The 22,879-nt window shown below is 44.5% G+C and overlaps 1 protein-coding gene across 1 annotated transcript in view; it reads left to right on the top strand.

The window, feature by feature from the left end:
- The window catches only part of Creb5 (cAMP responsive element binding protein 5), a 396,935-nt gene that overhangs the window by 295,388 nt on the left and 78,668 nt on the right, over positions 1-22,879 (top strand). The window contains exons 6-7 of the mRNA XM_038320106.1: positions 11,959-12,085; positions 17,432-17,542. Of these exons, the coding sequence (XP_038176034.1) occupies positions 11,959-12,085; positions 17,432-17,542 (238 nt within the window). The remainder of the gene's footprint in view (positions 1-11,958; positions 12,086-17,431; positions 17,543-22,879) is intronic.

The following is a 22,879-nucleotide window of genomic DNA, read 5'->3' as shown; positions in this document are numbered from 1 at the left end:
AAGGCTGATTCCCAATGGCCAACCTCACGCACGAAATCATATCCACACACACACACACACACACACACACACACACACACAAACACACAGACACACAGACACACGCACACAACTGGTTCCCACCAGTCATCCACACACATGCATGTATGCAAGCACACACACACGTGCTGATGATAGATAAAAATAATATAAGCATGAGTTCCATAGTTTGACCCAACTAATACAGCCCCAATATATCCAAGAATAAAAGTCTTTGTAGGGTTTTTATGCCTTTTCGTGTGTATTTACCTGCTGGGTTTGTATGTGGCAAGTGTGCTCATGCACAGAAAATGGCCATGGTCTTCACCTTGCTACTCTTTAACAGAAGCGGCCTTATCCCCACAGAAACCACAGCCCTGGCCTATTGCCTGTGTGTCCAGTTCATCTCAGGCTGAGAAGGCCTCTGAGATCCTTGGACACAAAGTGCAAAATAAATATCAAGTGTCCTAATTATGAACTTTATGGTTGCAATTTGACTAATGTTTCAGATAACTATCAGTTCAGTTTCATGGTGAGTGTTCTTGCAAAGCCAGTGGACTTGAAAGGTAGCTCCAAGAGGCTACACAAGGGTGTGGTCACAGTTTCCTAGAAACTCCACCCTGCTCTAATGTCCCCTGCTGGAGACAAAGCTAAGCTGACCTGACCACCGTGTCCCTAGAAATCAGAATGGTGTTTCAAGTTACCATGGTCCTTAAAAAATGATAGGGGAAAATAATAATAACAGACATAGAATCGATGGCGTGGTTTAGGGTACAGCTGCCAGGCTCGTGTGAGGACCTAGAGACGGAATGTTTTTTTTTTTTCGAGACAGGGTTTCTCTGCAGCTTTAGAGCCTGTCCTGGAGCTAGCTCTTTGTAGACCAGGCTGGTAGAGACGGAATTTAAAATAAAAAAATAACCTTGTCACAAAGAAGCCATAGAAGTACAGCTGTGCAGAATTGAGAGACAGGACAGGGTCAGGTAATCTCATTAAGTCATTCAAAGCTGTAACTGTAACATAGTGAATGCCAAACTCAGCACTCTCTGACACTCTCCCTCCAAACCAAGGGAATGACTGACATAAGGTAAGAGCCAAAGCAGGGGCAGTCTGTCCTGGTAAATTCTCCCAGAAGAAGATGGCAGGCACTCCAGGCACCCCAACAATGTAAAGGACACACAAATCCCTCAGTGTGTTTCTGGATCTTTCTCCCAAATCCCTTACCTCCTACCTATCAGAATATGATATTAACTTGTTTTCTAAAATGATACTAGTGACAATCTTATTTTCTAAATCAGATGCATCATCTCGTTCGTAGAATATAGGTTGGCATCCTTCAAGGATCAAGACAGTCGAAACACTCTCTCAAATGTCCGTCTCAAATGGTCATCCCTGTGACTTTGACATCACAGCCGCATGGCTCTGTTGAAGGGAAAGAGGCAAGGTTGAATGGATGGTAGGGAGTTCATGCTCTCAGTCAGCGGCAGAGCGGAGGCAGCTGGGCCTGTCAATTCAGCTTGTCCCGGCACTGTGTTCATGTTAGAGACCAGATACGGCAGCCTGCACAGCTCTGCATTCTCTCTGGACCACCCTGGCTGGAATAACTGAAGATAGATCTCATTTAGGATGACGAGATCTGACATCTCTCCTGCTCCTCCTCCCTTGAGCCCAGGCAGGACAAGAATGCAGCTATGCTTTTAAGAGCCCTACAAGACTCAATGCTAAACCTCCAGTTAGCCATTCATTTGATTTCCTCTATCTGCTCTTGGGGCATGCTCTTTTCTAACTTTTGTCCCACGCTGTTCATTTCTGGTTATGCTGCTGCCGTTCTGCTTCGGCTAGAGTTGAGAGTCACTCTGGCCACTGAGTCTAGGCATCTGGAAATTGAAGACTGGCCTGGCACCTCCCACACTTTTCTGTTGTGTTCTCTCCTGAGTGAAACCGGTTCAGACCTGTGCTTCCCCCTTTAGGCTATCCTTTGTTTATTCTATGTATTTCTGGAGCCTTCTCCCAGTTCTCCACTCCACCCCACCTCTGCACTGTGTTCAGCCTTGACCTGGCCAGGATTTCTTCAGCACCTGGGCATCCTAGGGCAACTTGGTTGGCACCTCTAAGGCTCAGTAATGTCAAGTGGAATGGGATGGAATAGGATGGGATGGAATTGAATAGAATAACAGAAAAATGAATAGAATAGACTACTATGCAATACAATACTTATTTTCGGGAAATGAAGCTTCTAGCAACTGGTTGCCTAGGCATGTACGGTATCCCCAAAGCTACTCCCTTTAGACCAGAGACACATCATCTCTCCTGCCGGTATACCCACAGAGCAATGGATTCCGGCACCAACTCCTAAAGGGTAGAAAGGTCCTGGTGAACAACAGGGTGAAGAATGTCACGAATTTTACCTCCCTGGTGCTGAACCTGCAGCGGGGGTGGGAGGGCTGTCCCCAGTTTCCAGAAGAGGCTAGGTAAAAGCATTAGAGAGAGCCTTGCAGTTAGAGAGAGCCCAGGAAACCCACAGGCTCGTGAAGGCCACGGAGAGATGCCCTAGGCATTTTCTAGCCTCTGCCTCCACTGCAGCTTCTTAGAGCTGAAGCCTTTCAGGGACAAACTCCGGTTGTAAATTTGGAATCTAGGCACAGGGGCTTGCGCCAAGGGCAGTTTCTACCAGAAACGACTCAATTAAAAGATACTGACTGACAAGCTGCAAAGCAAGGAGAAACCTAGGCAGAGTGGCTGGCAGAGAGCTGGGGTGGGGGTGGGGCATGCTCTCTAGGAACCCAGGGAGCTTTGGGCCTCCGCAGAATCTGCAGGCCAGAGTGGTGGTGAATGCTGCCATGAATTATTCATTTCTGGGGGATGAGAAAAACAGCAATCTCATGTAAATGACGAGGCTCCAAATCACAGGCCCGCTTACTCCTTAGGAAGCCAGGAGACTTATTAAGAGGAAGAGGTTGTGCTTAGAGACAGGCCTCTAGAAAGGGAGGCTTTCTGCCCACCAGTGAGGTGTGCACCTTTCTGGGAGTCACATTCACCGTCTTTTCTGTCTGATGCTCTGCACTGGTGTGACTGTCCTAAGTGTGACTTCATGAATGATTGACACGATGTGAAGTTTATTGGTTGACTGAAGCACCGCTATCTTCCTGTGTGAAAGGCTGACCCATGGCTAAGGCCAAACTGCTCGGGTGTTTAGGGTCTTTTACAAAACAACAACAACAACAAAAATCTTTACAAAGATCTGTTAATGCTTTACAAGAAAAAAAGAATATGACATTTTGAAGTGGATTTCTTTTTTTTTTTTTTTTTTTTTTTCCTGAGAATAGTACATCAGAACTGAATCTAGCTGTGTTTTGGGTTAGCTCAAATGAATCAGCCCAATGGCAGGACTAATTCAGATTAATGGGGCAGAAATCAGTCATTAAAGAAGCCGGGAGGGAAAAAGCTGATTTAATAGTCTTAACAGAATGACCGTAAACTTGGGTTTCTCCTCCTATTACTCCTCCATCTGCTTAAAGTGCATGAAAGCCCTAATAAACCCTCCTCTGCGAGTGGAGTCCCAGCATCTACTATAAAACCCTTGAAGGCCCCAGCAGGATGCAGATCGTGGGCTGTATTGCTATTATTATTATTATTATTTTACTGCCATTGGCTTTCTCACAGCCAGGCCTTCACTAAAAGAGAAAGAAGTTATGGTTTCCAAGACATCAGATACGATGTCTATAAAATAAAGACATCAGTAGTATCTGGTTGACTAAGGCAGAGGCCCAGATTTAGCCTGTGTGGTGAACTGAGCTTCAGAGGCTCCTGGCAGTGGTGATGTAAGTTGACCACAGTGTGGGGTAACTGGTACCTCAGCAGATCTTAGGGTGTTATGCAGGATAACACTATGGTCAGGCATTCATTCAACTTGGGGGCATTACATGGTTTGGAGCTGCGAGTGTGGAACCATTCTTGGCCTTTTGTTACGAAACGCCTCAAATATCACTTGATATAGGAATTGGTTCAGTTTATACAAAACCAAATAGACCAAGTACTCATCTGGAAGCTTGAGTCTAATTTAAGGGGCGCAAGTAAAAGATGCATAGAACCTCATGTTTCTCATGACCAGAAATGGCCGAACCTGTGCAAGATTCTAAGTTCAATCTTCAGTACTGAAACAGAGAAGCAGAGATGGGCTGTGTGAGTCTGTCGATGAGACCTGGCGCTGGACTTATGACTTAGATTCAGTTACGTTATTCTCAGAATTTAGCAAAGGTAATTGTTTGAATACTGTTATGCAATAGCCGTTGCCAGTAGATATGATCCCACGTATCTATGCTTTCAGTGATTCCAGAAGTATTTGTGAAAGACCGCCAACGTGTCCTATGCCCCTTAAGCTTTAGAAGCACCTGCCACAGTAGATAATAAACAAGAGCTCTGTTTGATGAAGCTTATTGTCATTTATATCTCTGTATAAGGGCAAGGAAAGATTCTTCTGGTCTCTGCCCCCTACACAGTAAAACCCAGTGAGGGCCTCACCTTGCTCAGAAAGCCTTGTAAACCTGAGCTACAGCCCCAGTTTTGGAGAGACCTTTTGAAAATCATTGTCTGATTAACTGTGATGAGAAAATTGAAATGGAAAACTTCAAGAGACACCGGGAACATGCTTAATTTCTTGTCGTATGCATGACAAAGGGAAACTTGTGAAGGATTTTTCCATGGATAACCTAAGAAAGCAAACCCTTTTCCCCCCTTAATGGGAATGCATAGCAACTTGAAACACATTCACTGCTTGGCTGATCTTTGATGAGTGATTGATGGATAGATGTATTGCTTGATTAAGTATCAATAAATACAATACAGGGTGTATTGAGAGCCCAGAAAGGGGATAAGGACAACTCAGGTCGGAGGTCTGTGATTGGAAGGAAGTTGTGCTTCCTGGAATGGAGCGGAGGCTGGAGACTAGAGGTAACATAGCAAAGCCATGGGAGTGGGTAGACAGAAGCCTTAGAAGTTCATTGTGTTCTGTCACAGGGAGGCAGACTTACAAACCCCTGACAAGTTAGAGAGCAGTGCTGTTGACATTGCTATTTGACTTTTTTTTTTTCAATGGAAAGATAGAGCTTTCGGTCGGGACAAAAAATAGGATATAGATCCAAAGGCAGTGGTCTCTAACTGAGCACCCGAATGTCTGTAACCAAGAGACAAGTATTCCAGGGACATCGAGGCCCTTGAAGTTAAGCCAGCTTGGAAAGGGAGGCTGCATGCTTTCATCGAAGTTGCTTTTTCTAGGGCTAAATAGTTCTAGTTCTGTGTCTCAGAAGTGGGAAATACTGTTGTATTTCCCATCTATCTTCGGGAAAGACACTGCAAAGTGTGAGCTCACTCAAAAAAGTTGCAGGTAACAGGGCAGTTTACCTATTTTTTAATTGAAACAATAATTATATGATTTTTAAAAAAATATGGATTAGGAAAGTTTTTTGTTTTCCCAATTATTGCTTCAGTTGGCTTTAATAGGGAAAACAACAAGATACCAAAAACTGATCTCAGGGGAACTAGTTTGGTTCCATTTGAGGAAATATTTGTAAGAGGCTTTTCTGAGAAATGATGTGATGTCATTCTACAGTTCTCTGAATGAGTGGGAAAGGTCCACTGTCCTCTGGAGAAGGGCTTGGGACCCTGAAGGTGGGGGACTGTTAAATAAATAGAAATGCATGGAACGTTGAACATTGTAGATTGCTATTCCTTAATTAAAGCAAAGCCTCAAAGATCTCAACTTTAGATCACAGTCAGTTGATGGAAATATGATTGTCCTGGTTAGTTTTGGTTAAATTGACGCAGCTAGAGTCATTTGGAAGAAGGGGATCCTCGATGAGAAAATACCTCCATAAGACTGGTTTGTGGGGAAGCCAGACTGATGTGGGAGGGCCCAGCTCACTCAGGTCAGTGGCACCTCCTGGGCTGGTCACCTGGCTTCTATAAGAAAGCAGGCTGAGGGGGCTGGAGAGATGGCTCAGAGGTTAAGAGCATTGCCTGCTCTTCCAAAGGTCCTGAGTTCAATTCCCAGCAACCACATGATGGCTCACAACCATCTGTAATGGGGTCTGGTGCCCTCTTCTGGTGTGCAGGCATACACACAGACAGAATACTGTATACATAATAAATAAATAAATAAATATTTAAAAAAAAAAAAAAAGAAAGCAGGCTGAGAAAGTCATGGGGGAGCCAAGCCACATTCCTCTAAGGTTCTACTTCACTTCCTACCTCCACTTTCCTGCCGTGAGTTCTGGCCCTGTCTTCTCCTGACTTACCTATCAGCTCTAACCTGTTAGCGAAACAAACCCTCTCCTAACTGAGTTGCTTTGGTCATGGTGTTTTAACACAGCAAAAGAGACCTAAGACAGCGAGTGATATTTAATCTGTTGTTTGAGCAGTGTTTCAGAACAATAAGAGAAATAAAAGCCCATTTTCTGGCTTAGTATATTAAATGTATTATCATGTAGAAAAGAACAACCCACTTGTGATAGTTGATCTTAACGTCAACTTGTTATCAATTATTATTGCCTCATCAGGGAACCTTGGCTAAGGAATTGTCCTGACTGCTAAATTGATGTGGGAAGACCCACGCCAAATGTGGGCTGAACCTCTTATTCACAGCACAGATTTTAGAAGGCAGGGCAGAAGGAAAAGGTTTGCCCTTTGTTGGCTTGGCCTTCCCTTTCATTGCTGAATTAATTTATCCTGCTGTTGACCATGAGGAAATAGCAGATTTCACTTTGGAGATGTGGGTCTCTTGGTCACAGCTGATGTTCCAGCCCCAGCTAGTTAGCATCCATTGTAGTTGTAAAGCAGAGCTTTCATTATAGAGGTACCAGTCTCCTGTTAATCACAGCAACTTCTTCAGCTTTGTTTGACTAGCAACCACAGATTCTCAATTCAGTACTGCACAAACAGCCCCAATGGAATTGTTTCTTCCATCTGAAACGTCACAAACTGAGTCTCCATCGTCTGCATTTCTGCATTTCTCTCAACTAATATATGGCAGAGACCAGTTTCCTATCTGGCCAGCCTAGATCCTGAGCCTCCCCCATGCTCTGTGTGTGTGTGTGTGTGTGTGTGTGTGTGTGAGAGAGAGAGAGAGAGAGAGAGAGAGAGAGAGAGAGAGAGAGAGAGAGAGAGAGAGAGAGAGAGAGAGTTACCGTCTTCCCTTTGGCTCCATAGCAGAGCTATCCGTCCTAGTAGACTGTAAGGGTACCATGGATGGCTAGAAGGCCTGGGAAAGCGGGTCAGTCTACAGAGTCCTTCTTTAGACCTCCCAGACCGAAGCCCTGGCCCACAGCTACTTAGATAGAATGAGACAGACTTTGGGCAAGGGAGACTGGCAGCCACATCCTGGGCTGTTCAGACACCCCCAGACTGAAAAACATCCTTTGGGGGGAAAAATGAGGACATGAAACCTCTTGCTACGGTACCTATCACTCTGCTAAGGACAGTGAAAACACAGTCTGTCATACTTGACATTTTAATTGGGAGAAAAGCTTACATAGATTGCAGCCGTAAGCGGTGTGTTTATACAAGTGCATAAAGAGGAGTAATCTGTCAAGTTGGAAAACTCCTAATGCGGCCTCAGTTCAGTAATTGAACAATCCAACATGAGCTCACACATTTACCTTGTTCCATGCCTCAATAATTTTTAGTAGAAATACTTTACCTAGAGGCCTATGGTTATTAAAAAGGAGGCTCAGCTTGCTCAAAGTCTGGAATTACTAGCTCATGGCCACAAGCCTGCACTGGAGGAAAGACTGTCGGGGCTTTGTTTTCTCAACTCCGCTGCGTTCTTGCCTTCTGATTTGCAGAATCTAATTGATGTGTTGTTGAGAAGGTTTTTCATTTATTTACTTGTTTTCTTTTAAAAAAGAGAAAATAGACTTTCACATGGGTGAATGGCCTCTGGTGTTAGCAGTATCCTGGAATTTCACTACTTAGTGGTAAGTTCAGAGAGTGACATGAACTTCAAAAGAAATGGACCGTGAATTTATTTTATCATAAAAATCAATAACAACTTAGTTACAGGAACCACAGAGGTGCGAGGCAAGGGAAGCTCTGCTCCCTTCCATGATGCGTGTGACTGTGGACAATTGAGAACACTAATCTAAATTCAGTTTACTCCTCAGTACATGGGGGGAATAACATGACCCTACCGTACTGCATAACTTCAGGTCACATGGAACTGGTATATGAAAACACTTTGAAAATTACTTGAAAATAGCAACTTAAACATAGGACGTTTTATTTAAGAGTTCTATAGATTAAATACAAAATTAATTAAGTAATACATGCAAAGGGAATGAGATGATGCCCGCATCTGTTCTGGCTTCAGTGGTGTGAATAGCCTGAATAAATGGATGGACCTATTGATGGGGACAACTCTTCATATGTTTGTTGTGCAGGGCTTACCTCTCCCTTGCTAAGCACACTGCGTCCACCAAACCACATTCCCAGCCCTGTATACTCTGTAAGGCATGATGGCTACATACAGATCTTACTTTTTTCACTCTATAGTCAAGTAAAGAACCCAGAAAACTCTGTTGGTTTGGTAGAACTGCCTGGGGAGCTAATTCACGGACTCAATGGAAAACAATAACGTGGAAATTGTTCAGGAATCAAGCAAACAGACATCTTGAGTAGTCTTATTTCCTTCCAAGTATACATTGCTAACTGGGCTGATTGGCATCTCTTGGAAACTCTTCTGATCCCTGGGGAGCCAGGTCTCCTGAAAGGCTTTCTTAAGGAAAGAGGAAATACTTGATATTTTAAAATCTAGTAGATCTATGCAGGGTGTGGAAATAACTAACCTAATTATTGGATTAAATGAAATATTCCGTTCCCTAGTGATTCAATGCACTTGGGAGTTTCCAGCCTTCGGAGAAGAGTGAAAACTCATTTTAAATTGAATTACTTTGCCATTTCCATTCATATCCATTGGATTGTTTAATTAAGTTCCTTCTTTTAAAAAAAAAATCACACACACCAATACCATCTGGTGACTAAGTCCGTTTTTTAACATTATCAGGTTAGAAACAGAAGGTAAATGGTGGTGACATACGTTCTGCCCTCTGCTCTTGAGCATGATCTTGCAGGCCGATGCGACATGTAGAGAGATTTCAACTGTCTTCATCTTAAGGGTTCTTGTTTTCTTGGAGCGGCACTTGGAGCTTCCTCCTATTGACCAACACTTGGTGACAGATGATGTCCACACATCTGTAGACATGTTTGGATAGGCTTCTACCGGGGGCAGATAGAGCTGGTTGACAAGTTTTGTAGAGAGTTTGCTCTTGGTGAATGTTGCCTCTTCTGCAGCTATAATTCAGACGATGAACTTTGGACCCGAGGGACCTACTAATGAATTGTTTTTTATAAGAGAATTATTTATTTTAAGTTTATGTGCAAGAGTGTTTTTTTTCTGCATGTATGTATGGGCACCATATGTGTGCCTGCTGTTCAAGGAAGTCAATAGAGGGTATCAGATCCACTGGGACTGGAATTCGGATGATTGTGAGCCTCCATGAGGGTATAGGAATTAAACCAGGGTCCTCTGAAAGATCAGTGAGTAATTTTCCCCACTGAGCCACCTCCCCAGCATCGAATAACTGTTCAACTCTTTTTAGCAAAGTTCCCAAACAAATATCAAAATGGGGACTTCAAACAAGTGTCATTTGTTAACCAGGTTCCATTCTGTACCTCTTGGGTTGTGCTAACCCCCTCTAAAGAGACTTAGTGGCGGAGTAAAGTCATAACCTCAATCAACAGTGGTTCTCAACCTTCTTAATGCTGAGACCCTTTAATACAGTTCCTCTGTATTATGTTGGGGTGACTCCCACCCATTACATTATTTCATTGCTGCTTCAGAACTGTATTTCTGCTTCTGTTATGAACTGTAATGTAAGTATCTGATATGTAGGATAGTCTTAGGTGACCCTGTGAAAGGGTCATTCGGTCCCCAAAGGGATTGCCACCCACTGGTTTAGAACTGCTGATCTGTAGTGTTTGGGGGCAGCTAGACCTCAAAGCCTGATGGAACTGTGGATGCCCAAGGACATTCACGCCTAATCTAGTCCCAGTGGTCGGGTCTACTCTGCAGAGGTCCACAGGGCACATGTTAAGAAATAGCCTTAGTGATATATTTGAAAATACTCAGTCCTTTGTTGTAAGCTTCCTATGCTTACCTACCTTGGTTTTTTTCTTACCCATACTCTATTAGTGCAGCCCTGTACATCCGTGCAACCTCTGTGCTGTGCTTTGTGTGCCTTTGTCTTCGTATATGTACCTCCCTGTGCATTTCAGTCCTGACTAACTCCTGACTAATCTTTCCAGGACGCCTGCAACTGTGATAAGCAGCTATATTTTCAAAGAGAGCTCTCGGGCAAAAACAGTGGAAAACTTAATCTTCTTTGGAATTTTAACAGCCCTGTGAAGGAAGAGCCTGCTGGCACTCTTGTCCCATCTCGGCCCCTGATTCTCTTCAAGTCACTAAGTCAGAACGTTGTGGAAGAGTAGCTGCTTCCACTGCTCAGCTGTGACCCTAAACTGAGCTATAGCATCCTGACAGTTCACACAGTGTCTTGGTGCTGTGGTGGGACTCTGGACTGGGTGTGGCACTCTGTTGAGGCTCTCATGGTACCATGATGCTCTCCCAGGGTTCCAGACAGTGCCATGTACTCTTCTGGGGCTTTGGACAAGTTCATGGGTCTCTCTGGACTGTGCTGTCATGTTGGGCTATGAAGCTTGGGTTAAACTCTAGCTAAAACCTTGTGCTGTCCTGGGGCTGTGGAGGGACCAGGGTTCTCCATGTTGAAGAAAGGCTGTGGCCTACACAGATTCCCCTTTAACTGTAGCCTCACCTAGGTTTTGGCAGAAGGAATCACATGTTTTATTATCTTTAGAAAACTCACCAATTCTGGAAGTGGGACATACAGGATTAAACGATTGACTATAGAAGAAGACTCAGGGCCTTTTCTGTTTCCATTTACTTTAATTGCATGACTTGATGTTTATCCAGCTCCAGAGAGCAGACGTACGAGGAGATTGCCACAAGGTCACTTGTTTGCTATTTTTAATAAACACAAATAACTCCCCTTTCCCCTCAGCTCCACATTCCTTGGCTCATTAAATCAATTTCAGGTTCTTAATTTTTTTTTTGGCAAGTTGAAGTAAAATTTTCAAACTATGCACTCCCCTGGGAAATGCTGACTCAAATCCCAAGTATCAGGTCCAAATCAGTTTCTGTCAAACAGCCTAACACCTCACATTATTATGAAACGAGAGATTGGTAATAGGGGGCTGAACTCTGGACTTCTCTAAGAAAGGCTGAGTTCAGTGTCAAGCCCCGTGGTCCAGCTGCATTTGTTTGTGCCCTAACTTTGTTTTTTTCCACTCGTAGTGGAACTACAAAAAAAGTCAAGAAGTATTTCTGCCAGGAACACATGAATGGAGCTTGCTCTGTTACTGTGGAATGAACTTGGACCTGGAGCAAAATCAGGCAGGCTTCAGGGCAAAGGCGTGTGCTAAAATACCAGTGTACCCAGATCCTCAATGCTAAGACTCTCCAGAGGCTGAGCCTGGAATAAACTGGGCAGTCGACTGCAGAGTTTCTTGCTTAGAAGCAGAGGCCACTGGAGACATACCAGCATGTTTCCACTGAACATCAGTTAGATAACGGGTCAGGAAATGAAGTAGAATTTGATGTATTATCTAGGAAGCAGCAAAGGAAACCAGGCATGTATTTTATTTGTTATTATTTCCCTAATATCCTCAATTATGTGGCTCTCCCATCAGAGGATCTGATCTGTTTGCCTGTGACGTTGGTGTCCCCGTTGGTTTTGGATGCTGGGTAACAGACCCAGGCCATCAGGAATAATGTGTTGTTTTTGTTTTTTGTTTTTTGTTTCTCTTTGTCCCCAGGCCTGTCCCAGGCTCTCTATCATCTCTGCTCCATCTCCACAACAGACAGAGGCAGCCCATGCCGGCCTCCATGCCTGGGACCCTGCCCAACCCCACCATGCCAGGATCTTCTGCCGTCTTGATGCCCGTAAGCATTTTTGAGTGGGGGGAGCTTATAGGGATTCCCCATTAGTACTGAGGCTCTGGAGAGAACAGTAGATGCTAAGAACTGAGCTTCTGGGGGAGAAGGCAGTGGCCTCTGAGTGCGGTGGAGCTGTGGGTCAGATTGCACATTGTAATCAGGTGCCCACGCATAGGCCTCTCTGGTCTTTTGGGGGCTTTTCTGCGAAGCAGGGTCTATTCCACCTGTTGGTAGCAAGTGAGCCCACCACACCCAAGGAATTTAATTTGTTCAGAAAGATATTGTTTTATAGCCATAGTCAGCTTTATACCTGTGATTCCATACTCACAATTCAGCCGACCTTGGACTGAAAATATTGTTTAAAAATGCATATTTTCCGAACACCTACAGACTTTTCTGCTTATTATTATTCCTCAGACTTGGTTTAGCAACTTTTTACAGAGCATTACTATTGTATTAGGTAGTACAATATAATATAGAATAAGTGGGAGGGATATGCAGATTATATGTAAATCGTGTACAAGGGACTTGAACAGTCAGTTTTGGGTACCAAGGCAAAGGCTGGTGTTCTAGTGCTAATTTGCTATGGATACCAAGGGATGACTGCAGTTCTGCGTCCTCATCATGAATCATACACAGGGGCATCCAATGGATAGTGATGGTTCTAGACAGAACCCAGGGCACTGACGAAATGATCACATGTGCTAGCTGGTAATCTGTATTCATGCACATCATGTTCTATAAATGTAGCACTTTCCAAGTGCTTGTTACATGCACTTTGCCAGCACACGAAACGGCCATGCAAGGAGGTCTATAGTGGTCCCCACCTTTTGAAAGAAGGAAATTAGGTCAGTGACTTGTTCATCCGAGAAGCAGAGATCTGGATTCTGAATTCAGGAATCCTGGCTCCAAAGTCTACTCTTTCAACTACCAAGTTGAAAGATGGGTGCATTCTCTTTTCCTTCCCAGCACGTCACTGAGGGACGTACTTGTATACTGGTGTCATAGATGAGAAAGAGCGGACTCCCAGGGTTCTGCTTCCTGGCTAAGAGTATACATCTGGTGGGTGATAGTCAAGATCTAAATCTAAGAGTCTGACTCCTGACTTGTTGTTGATTTTTTGTTTGAAATAGGGTCTCACTGTGTAGCTCAGGCTGGCCTTGAACTCTCGTCTCGAATCTTGGTGCTGAGTCACAGGCATGTGCGTTACACCTGACCTCAAGAGTTTCCACAATCAGTTAGCATGCTCTATGTATGTTCTATATACTGCTTCCCTTCTGCATGGGAAAACGGAGGGGAGCAGAGGAAGTCTTGCTCTCTCCTAGGATTCTCCCCCTTTCCACCTTCCTCATTGTTCCTCATGTTAAGCTTTAATGAACAGGACCACAGGAACTCTTCAAAGCCCTAGAAGCAGTATGACCACCCAGTTAGCAACCCTCCCACAACACACTGAGCATGACCCTTTTAGCATCTTAGGGTGTTGTCAACCAGATTGTGTCACTTGGTGCTCATGGTAACCCTAAGGGGATTCGGTCCCTGCAATTTCTGAAAAGCTCACTTCCAGGTGAAGCGCTGGAGGGCAAGTAGTTGAAGGCTTAAGGTCTAAAGCAACACCGCGTGTGAGGGAAGAGCGTGAGTGGAGCCCACGTCTCAACTCACACCAAGTTGCTCAGTTATCTCCTCTTGAGCCGTTGGCTCAGTTAGTGGGGTAGGCTGAGGAACAGAAAAGATCGTGTGAACTCAGTTCAGACAAATGCTTCGTGGTCCAGGCTGGAAGCCCTTCCTATACTCTAACCAGAGGATCGATGGAGGGTCTGGTTATTTTCCCTGGACTGGTTGACCCAGGAGAATGGCACTATTCATACAGAAATCCCTGCTTTCATTCAGTTCAAATTTCATGGAGACTTTGACCACAGGCTCTCCTCACTCAGCTGCTACGTCCCACTTGCCCAAAGTAATTTTCTTCTCAGTATTTCCACACAATACCTAGAAAAATGCCACTCCAGAGATCCTTTGTTTCTAGATAGTTAAGTTGTCATTTCCAGGATGAGATGGGAGCTGAAAACCTAGCACCCCTCTTTCTACTTTATCCTATCCCGGCTTGAGCCACTGCGAATGCTTTAGGGTAGAAAGAAGCAGAAGATTTGGGTGAATGGTCAAGAACCAATATAAGCAAAAAGTCAGGAGCATGGCCCCGGCAGAAGTTTCCAAACCATAGTCCATGGTGGAATACAGATGTCCTGTCATGCAGAGCAATGATTGAGAATAAGGGTGGGAGGGTCATTTTGCCCCTCAGGAAATAGGAGGCAATATCTGGAGACACTGTTAGTTGTCACAAGAGAAATGGGGTGTGAAGTTCAGTCGGTGTTAGTGGAGAGGAGCTAAGGATTCTGTCAAGTGTCTCACAATATACAGAACACTCCCACAACACAGAAGTATTTGACTCAACGTACCAATAGTGCCGTGCTTCCGGGAATGCCACAGTCATTTGTCAAAATCAAAGTAAAATCTCAAAGAAACATCCCTAGGATCCCCAGACCCTTGAAATCCAGGTTCTTCTTCCTTAGTCCCGTTACCAGCTCCTGTGCTGTGACTCTGTCTTCTGGACTGTCAGTCAGGGTTGCTCCTTCCCTGAGAGTCCCTGCCTTGGGAGATCTCGAGGACTCAGGCATCCAAATTGAAATTAGGTGAAGGTGGAATTCTTAATTGTTTCACGAGGGCATGCTTCCAGGCCACGCCCTTCACAAAAGCTAGATCTAAAGTACATGATCAGTCTGTCTGCCTGTCTGTCTGTCTATCTGTTTTTGTGCAACTGGAGATGGGAACCCAGGCCACCTCATGTTTGGGGGGCTCTCTACCACTGAGCGACACCCTAACCCTTGCTGAGTCATTTAGTCACAGAGGTAAAATGCTGCTGGGCATTCAGCAAGGCCATTCTGTTCCTGTCAGCTCTCTAAAGTCAGGCTGTGGTGCTGGCAGGCCACTGGCCCAGCAAAGCTCCAGGTGCTTGCTCACACTCTACCTGGTGGTAATCAGCAAGATGGAGAACCCAGGTTCTCCTTTTAACAGATACAAAAAAAAACCAGTCTGGTCAGAGCCAGCATTTTGTGTAACAGAGCAGTAACAATCATAGACAACTATTTTTTTAAAAAATAAATGAGCAGGATTGTTGACTCCTTGCCAGGAAGCTGCAAGCAGGCTGCTCTCACCCCTGTGTAGATGGAATATTTCATCCTTCTAGAATTGGAAGGCAATGCTCACCTGGGCTTTGATTTCCCTCCCTAAAAGATCCTCATTGGAATAAAGCGCCTAATGCAGCGCCATTCCTCTGATTGCTTGGCCTCTGGGGGCAAAAGGTCTAAGTGAAGGTGTATTTCTTGAATTTTCACAACTTAATTACAGCCTGTGAGAATGTTCTTAATGATACTCAACTCAAGAGCTCTTAAAACAGGTTAAATGGTAAATTTTATGTTAAGTATATTTAATCACAACTCAAATGATTTAAAAATAGAATACCCACGCTGCCTAGAGAGTTAGCACACATGGGAATAAGTGTTTTATTTTGCTGAATTGTCAAGGCCTCAAGAAGCTGGCCTTCATTAACTTCTCTTGACACCGTTCCCCACACCCCTGCTGGATAACAGGTCAGCTGATCCAGGCTAAGGGAAGACTCATATCCACCTTAGGAGAAAGCTTTCGGCTGTCACCACCCGACTTCTCAAAAGAGCATACTAACTGGTGCCTCTGCCAGGGTCAATACCAAAGGAATCACAGCCACTGAAGCTTGGCCACCTGAGTGGCATTTCCAAGACCATCCCACTCAAGACTGCTCTCAAACTTGCCCCGGAGGGAAGCTTCCACACTCCACTTTGAACCTTCATCTACAAGAAACTCTCAACTTTGCAAAATCACGTAGGCTAAGTTAGGGAATGGGGAACCCCCAAATTTCTAAGCACAACTCTGCCCCTTGGGAGAAATACACTGAAGCAACATTGTGCCCCCAAAAGGCAGCCTGTTTATTCCTGCGTGATAGAAGTGTTTTTGATTTCATTCTTCTTTGAAAAGTACTATTTTTTTCCCCTTAACACACAGTATTACTGACCATATGCATCCTTTCTGTACTGACACAGAAATTACGCTATGCAAGTTGATTAATCTGTAAATCCAAAATCTGAAACCTTTTGGGGGCAAGGAGCACTAAGACTTAATATATTAACTATAGGTTGTATGTATAAGCAGTACATGAAATATTAATGTGTCTCATGTTTAGACATCGATTCCATCCCCTGAATTATGTACATGTAAATGTACCAAAATCCTAAAACATCTAAAATTGAGAAAGACATCTATTCCAAAGTAGTCAGGTAAAGCACCTTCATCCTGTGATTACCTATAGGATGTCCTGAAGATGCGGCATACTGTTCATGGATTGCAGCGCTATTAATGGCAGGCAATGGTAGCCTAGCAGGAGGACACATACACTAAACTGTTCATCCGTGATGTGTAATTCCCATCCCCCAGCTTCTTTCTTCCTCACAGAAAGCCTAGTCTGCTGCAGGGTCTCACACTAGAGCTGTGTGGGTTCATGGCCAGGTTAAGGGTAGGAGATACTCGAGGGTCAATTAGTGTGTGTGTGTCGGGGTGGGGGATGGCGCTATGGTTCTTTTGTTTTGTTTTGTTTTGTTTTGTTGGGGTATTACTGTGTAGCTCAGGCTGGTCTAGAATTCCAGTCGCTTAGAGTGACCTCCAAGTCATGATCCTCCCACCTTTGCCCATCAAGTGCAAAGATAACAGGCTTTGCCATCATGCCCTGGGCTGTGCTGATTATGCTAATACCCTATAAAGTCAGAGAGACAGGAAACAGAGTTGCTTTAAAATTAATTTCCTTAAAATTAATTTTTTTGTCTTCCGAATAATTCATGTTTACTATATAAAAGTTCAGATAAAATAATGCCCAAGGCATCCTAAGGTAACCATTTGGCACATTGTATAATCTTTTAACATTGTATGCATATAGTATTCTTTATAGCAACAAAATTAAATATGACTGGAGATGGTTGAAGTGTGTAGTGAAGCAGAAACATTTGGTGGTTTTCTTTGGCAACGTCTGCCAGACCAGGCAGTTCCTCTTGGCATGGGGAATCTTCTAGGGAGCACACAGAACTGGGTGATTCTTTGATGTGCTCAGGTTCAAGATTCAAGAGAGCATTACTCCCTGCACCAAGCTTGTGGATCCACAGCTCTTCAGTGTAATGCTTAATGACCTCCCCGAACCCCGACCAAAGTGCAGCTATGTCTGTAGCCTCCGCCACCCTCCTAATCTTCTAATCGTGTTACCTTCCTTTCTCACAGATGGAGAGACAAATGTCGGTGAACTCCAGCATCATGGGCATGCAAGGCCCCAACCTCAGCAACCCCTGTGCTTCTCCCCAAGTCCAGCCAATGCATTCAGAAGCCAAAATGGTAAGAAAGAGCTTCGGTCATCCATTCATTACATTTCTCGTGATTGTGACGTCGAGTTGTGGTCTGTTTCCAACCCTCAGTTAAGAGAGCTCTCCATTCTGTTCTTTGTTCTGGTGAATAGGGATTTCTCTGGAAAGGCGATTGAGAGATTGACTTGGTCTTCCAGATATTTGATAGAGGTTTCCTGCATCAGATAATCATTTCCCAAGCCAGGGTTTAGCATTTGGTGTTAAAGAAAGGGTGTTGAGAAATTTGGGGAAGTACATCGGAGTTAGGGTAGAATATGCCCAACTATTTTTTTATTTGCTCATTGTGTGAAATAACAAAATATTGCAGAACTCTATAACCTAGCTACATCTCTGATGTCACTCTTCTTACCCAATGTCATAAAACAGACTTTCGATTCCTACATGTCCACAGTTATAGGAAAGCTGCATTATTATTATTATTATTATTATTTATTTTACATAGCTCTTATATGTGACACTGGTTTGAAAGGATGGGAGTCTTCTTTTCTGGCCATCTGTGTGGCATGACCACACTTGACAACCTCCAGTGACCTTTAACCTCTGATGTTCAGGGGCAGTGTGGCCAGTCTTGCAAGATGGATCTGTGCGTCTATATTCTACTAGGTCTTAATAAAGGAGGTTCTTGTCTCTCAGCCATGTAGAGTCGATTTTCTGACATGGTTTAGCCGAGTTACAGGAAGCAACCATTCTCTCTAAATATAGTTATATTCCAACACTACAGTTCCCATTGGATGGCTGAAACGCCATGCAGCCTTGCGTTTCTGTTCCTTCTTTTTTGTATTTGATGGGGGTGGTACTTTCTAGAAGTGGGTGTGTATCTTGTATGCTGGTTGATGGCATTGATGGTGTGTGACAATCGGTGTGAAGATTCTGTGGACCATTCTGAAAGTTATCCATCATGTACATGGGGGTGGAATCTGCCCTAATCCCTCCCACAGCCTGCTTTGGGAGAAACTAACCCATTTGACCTGTAATTTTTGACCCCAAGAATCAACTGAACCCCAGTGCTGGCTCCCCTGGGCAAATGAAAACTGTGGTCAAGAGAGCTCTCTTTGCTCCACCACAGACCCTGTGATGTGCCAGATGGCACAGCGTCCGCAGCAAAGCTTGCTAAGTCTTTTTGGAATCGGCAAATATTTTTCAACTCACGCCCCACAGAGCCAAACCAAATACTTGCTGGCAAAATAAAGTTCAAACTGGCATCTGTTTTGGAGACCAAAGCAATGCCATTTACCTCCCCTCCTTTTTAAAGGAAAATAAAAATGAACTATAAAGGTGCTTAAGAAGAAACAAAATTAAACTATTCGTACGTGTATGAGTAAATGTGTCTGGCGTCTTCTGTCCCCAGCTAAAGGATCCTGCAGTCTTCTTACTTGCTATGAGATCAGTGTCCTTCTTTCAGACCAACTAGAGATGGGATGTAAAATATGATTTTGAAGCATGTATCCCTGACAATTGATTTTCACTGGGTCTTTTTTTTTTTTTTTTTTTTTTTTTTTTTTTTTTTTGGTTTTTCGAGACAGGGTTTCTCTGCAGCTTTAGAGCCTATCCTGGAGCTAGCTCTTGTAGACCAGGCTGGTCTCAAACTCACAGAGATCCACCTGCCTCTGCCTCCCGAGTGCTGGGATTTTTCACTGGGTCTTAATGACACTCTTCAACTAAAAAGAAAAAAAAAATCTCACCTCTTTTCTTGCTGCCAAATAAGGACAATGCTTCCAAAGGTGGCACAGGTCTGTGGTTATTTACTCGCATGAACTGAATCACATGATATGGCTAATTAGTTGTGAGCAATGTTAGCTGGGAACCAGCGAGACTTGGTCTGTTCTGAAGAGAACGGTGTTACCCCACAAACGCTCCCCGAGTTCAAGGCACGGAGTGAGCATGCCACTCTGCTGATTCATGTTCTGAGTGAATAAGCCTTTCCAGGCTGGTGATATCTGGACTCATGAGCTGGATCTCAACTTCGGGGCCTGGGAAGCACGGCTTTTCTCTTGGCTCCCAGCGGTTACCTCTGTTGCCTCTGTTATGACAATACACTATTCCAAAGGGGAAAACAACCGTGTTGGCTGCTAGCGTTTGAAGAATAGCATCCACTGTGCAATAGCAGCTTGGAGAAGGGTCAGGTGGACTTCACCATATCAGTCAGCATTTCTGTCCTGACTCCACTCGCTTTGCTGATGGCTCATTCTGCTATTGCCATCTATTAGCCGTACGGTATTTTCTACCAGCTTCGGGGCTGCACAGATGAAAAGACTTTAGGAAATACCAAGCAGTAAGAAAAAAAAAGTCTTCCATGATTTTAATGTCAGATAGAGCCTCCCCAGGTTTCTCTGAACTAGGGCTTTGTTGTTCTTTGCCTAATTTTCTTCCTGTGTGAGACTGGAATGGATTCCAGATTTCAATGGAGACTCTTGTTTCACTGTTTTCAAGGACATGTCCTAAGGTCACACGGGGGCCTTTGCGATGCTTGGCGTCTGCAGGGTGTGTTCTCAGAGCACACTAGCAACCAGCTAAAAGGAGGAGCTGCCCTCGCCTCAGCCCTGCAGCCCCCCTCTCCCCGGGGCCACTGTGTCAGAGGGTTCCTTTCAAATTCACCAGCGGCTCCCGACAAAAGCCACCAACCTGAGTTTGGAGGTGGACAAAATTTCAAGGTGGGGCTTATTTCAATGCACGACTTTGCTAGAGGCTCGCTGACCGGGAATTACCCTTTAGAATGTGTCTGCTTCCCTTCCTGGACATCATCCCTTCTCTGCTGAGAGAGAAACCTGGGGTTCTTACAAGACTCAGAAGTGCTCTAACCTGGGACCTCTTAGCTAAGGAGCATGTATGCTCATCTTTGATTTATTGTACCTACCTTTATCGTAGTGCTGACCGGTTATTGATTAAAAGTTGTATGGATTCTTAGCTGGTACAGAGCTGGCTGTAAACTGTACAGCTGTACACATATTGGCTTCCACTCGGGGCTCATGAACAGACTAAAGTCACTGAGCCCCTTCCATCTTTTTTCCTTTGTTTCCTTTCCTTTCTTTTTTTTTCTTTTGGAGCCGGGGGGGGAGGGGGAGTTGTGGGTGCGGGGAGGGACAGGCTTTCTCTGTATAGTCCTGGCTGTCTTGAAACTCAGTCTATAGCCCAGGCTGACCTTGAACTCAGAGATCTGCCTGCCTCTGCCTCCTGAGTGCTGAGATTAAAGGCATGTGCCACCACCACCCAGCCTTTTTTTTTTTTTATGTGTATGGGAATTTTGGCCTGAGTGTATGTCTGTGTATCTACCATTGAATCAGAAGAGGGTATTGCATACCCTGGAACTGAAGTTAGGTGCAGTTGTGAGCTGCCCTGTAAGTTGCTGGGAATCGAACCTGGGACCTTTGTAAAAGGAGCAAGTACTCTTAACTATCAAGTCATATCTCTAGACATGCCTCCCCCCGTCCCCCAGTTGTCTTTACATCTTTCTAACCACCCTAAATCATAAGATCTTCCCTCAGATTCTGGGTTCTGGATTAGGTGACTCCCACAGTGAAGATGCTCGTTCAAATGAGTGGTGGCATAGGACTGGCCGTTCTCTAAGGTTCTGACTTCTCTGCTATTTTTACCTTCAGTTTCAACAGGTCCATAAAGGCTGGAGAACATTGCTTCTGGGAGAAAAGCAGTGTATGGCTGTGTCTGACTCTATCCCCAGAAAGCATATGACAGAAATATTGCCCCTATTTGTTAACCAAATGAAGAGATGTTTAAAAACTGGCTGAATGACATTATTTAAAAAAAAAAAAAAACTAGTCTCCAGCTTCAATGACAAAGATATTTTTGTTTTAATTTGTAGCTGGCCAGCTGGCCTCAGGTTCTCTAGGTAGCCTGGGTAGCCAGGGAGATGACCTTAAAGTTTGGGATTTCCTGTCTCCAGTCACCCGAATACTAGGATTATAGTTGTGTACCACCCTACCTGATTTATACCGTGCTGGGAATTAAACCCAGGCCTTCGTGAATGCTACGTAAATGCCACAACTCAGTGACAAAGCTTTTGATTATGAGACCGAATTTGAGGCTAAAAACATGACAGAGCTAGAGGCGTCAGTACCGTGGATTAAATCATTCTTTTTAATGTACATTGCTATGCAGATGGCAGGGGCAACGTTAGTTTGGACCTGCAGATCAACATGACAGAGTTAGAATGCCCCCATCCATCCATCGAGAGCCTGGTAGACTCCCGCACTGGTCCAGCTCTGCTGCTGCCTCTTCACCACACAGCCTACTGTCTCCACTTTGCACAACCTACACACCTCTCCCTCACTTGATTGGCTGGCGGCTCCTCAAAGAGAATCTCTGAACTATGGAGGCTCCTGGTACTGTAAAAAGGTCCATGAACGAAAAGTGAATTTAACTAGGCTCTATCAAGTGCATTTTAAACCATGCAAGGAAGCAATGCTACTAAGAAGATGGGTGAGATGGAGCTGGTAGACAATAGGGATAGGGCTGAGAAGGAGCGAATAAAACTAGATCAGTTCTGAGCTAAGAGAGAAGCTGGTGAAGAATAGCCGACTATATGTCATCTTTTTCTTTTGGAAGAGAGCTCAACATGCTCATCATGTTTTTCCTTGAGAGAAAAGCAGTACATTTGTCCTTTAGAAAACAGAGAGAACGCCATCCCTTTCCTAGGGATTGAAGGCAATCAATAGCCAACGATGCTTCTTCCACTTCGATGGACTGGTCATGCTTGATTTCAGTCATTCAGATGAAGTCATTAAGACTGTCAATATTTCATCTATAGGGATGTTGGCAGCTAGTTTGTGTGTGTGTGTGTGTGTGTGTGTGTGTGTGTGTGTGTGTGTGTGAACACAGAAATAAAAGACTGGAGAGGTAAGACCTGTAAGGGGTGGGGGCACCTTGCTCTTTCCTTGAGCAAGGAGACCACACCATTAAAAGGGAGACCCAGTCATCACTAAAGCACAAGGCAGGGAGGGCTCCACTCTGGGGCCTTCATTTTCCAACCCGAACTGTGCTCGTGGTGCCCGGCGCCATGGATAAACCAGCACTGCTGCCCATGGCTAATGGCTTCCTCCTCGCCGCCCACAGCAGACAGAGAAGTAGGGTGGTCTAGTGAGCAAGTCTTGGTTAAACACTCACTTTGTTTTGAATGTCAACCTGGGTGTGTTTCTGTTTGCCTTTACCCTCCCTAATTATCAAGTGGGATGACTGGCCGCCCCGCGGTGCCCCTTGACCACCCACTGTCCCACAGATAAATCACAGGCAGACCCGGCTCTCTCTGGAGCTGCTGGGAGAGTTCATGCTCGTGAAAAGGCATCTCTGGTAACAT

Source organism: Arvicola amphibius, chromosome 2 (genome assembly GCF_903992535.2).
Source record: "Arvicola amphibius chromosome 2, mArvAmp1.2, whole genome shotgun sequence".
Classification (NCBI taxonomy): domain Eukaryota; kingdom Metazoa; phylum Chordata; class Mammalia; order Rodentia; family Cricetidae; genus Arvicola; species Arvicola amphibius.
This window is presented reverse-complemented; position numbering and strand designations above follow the sequence as displayed.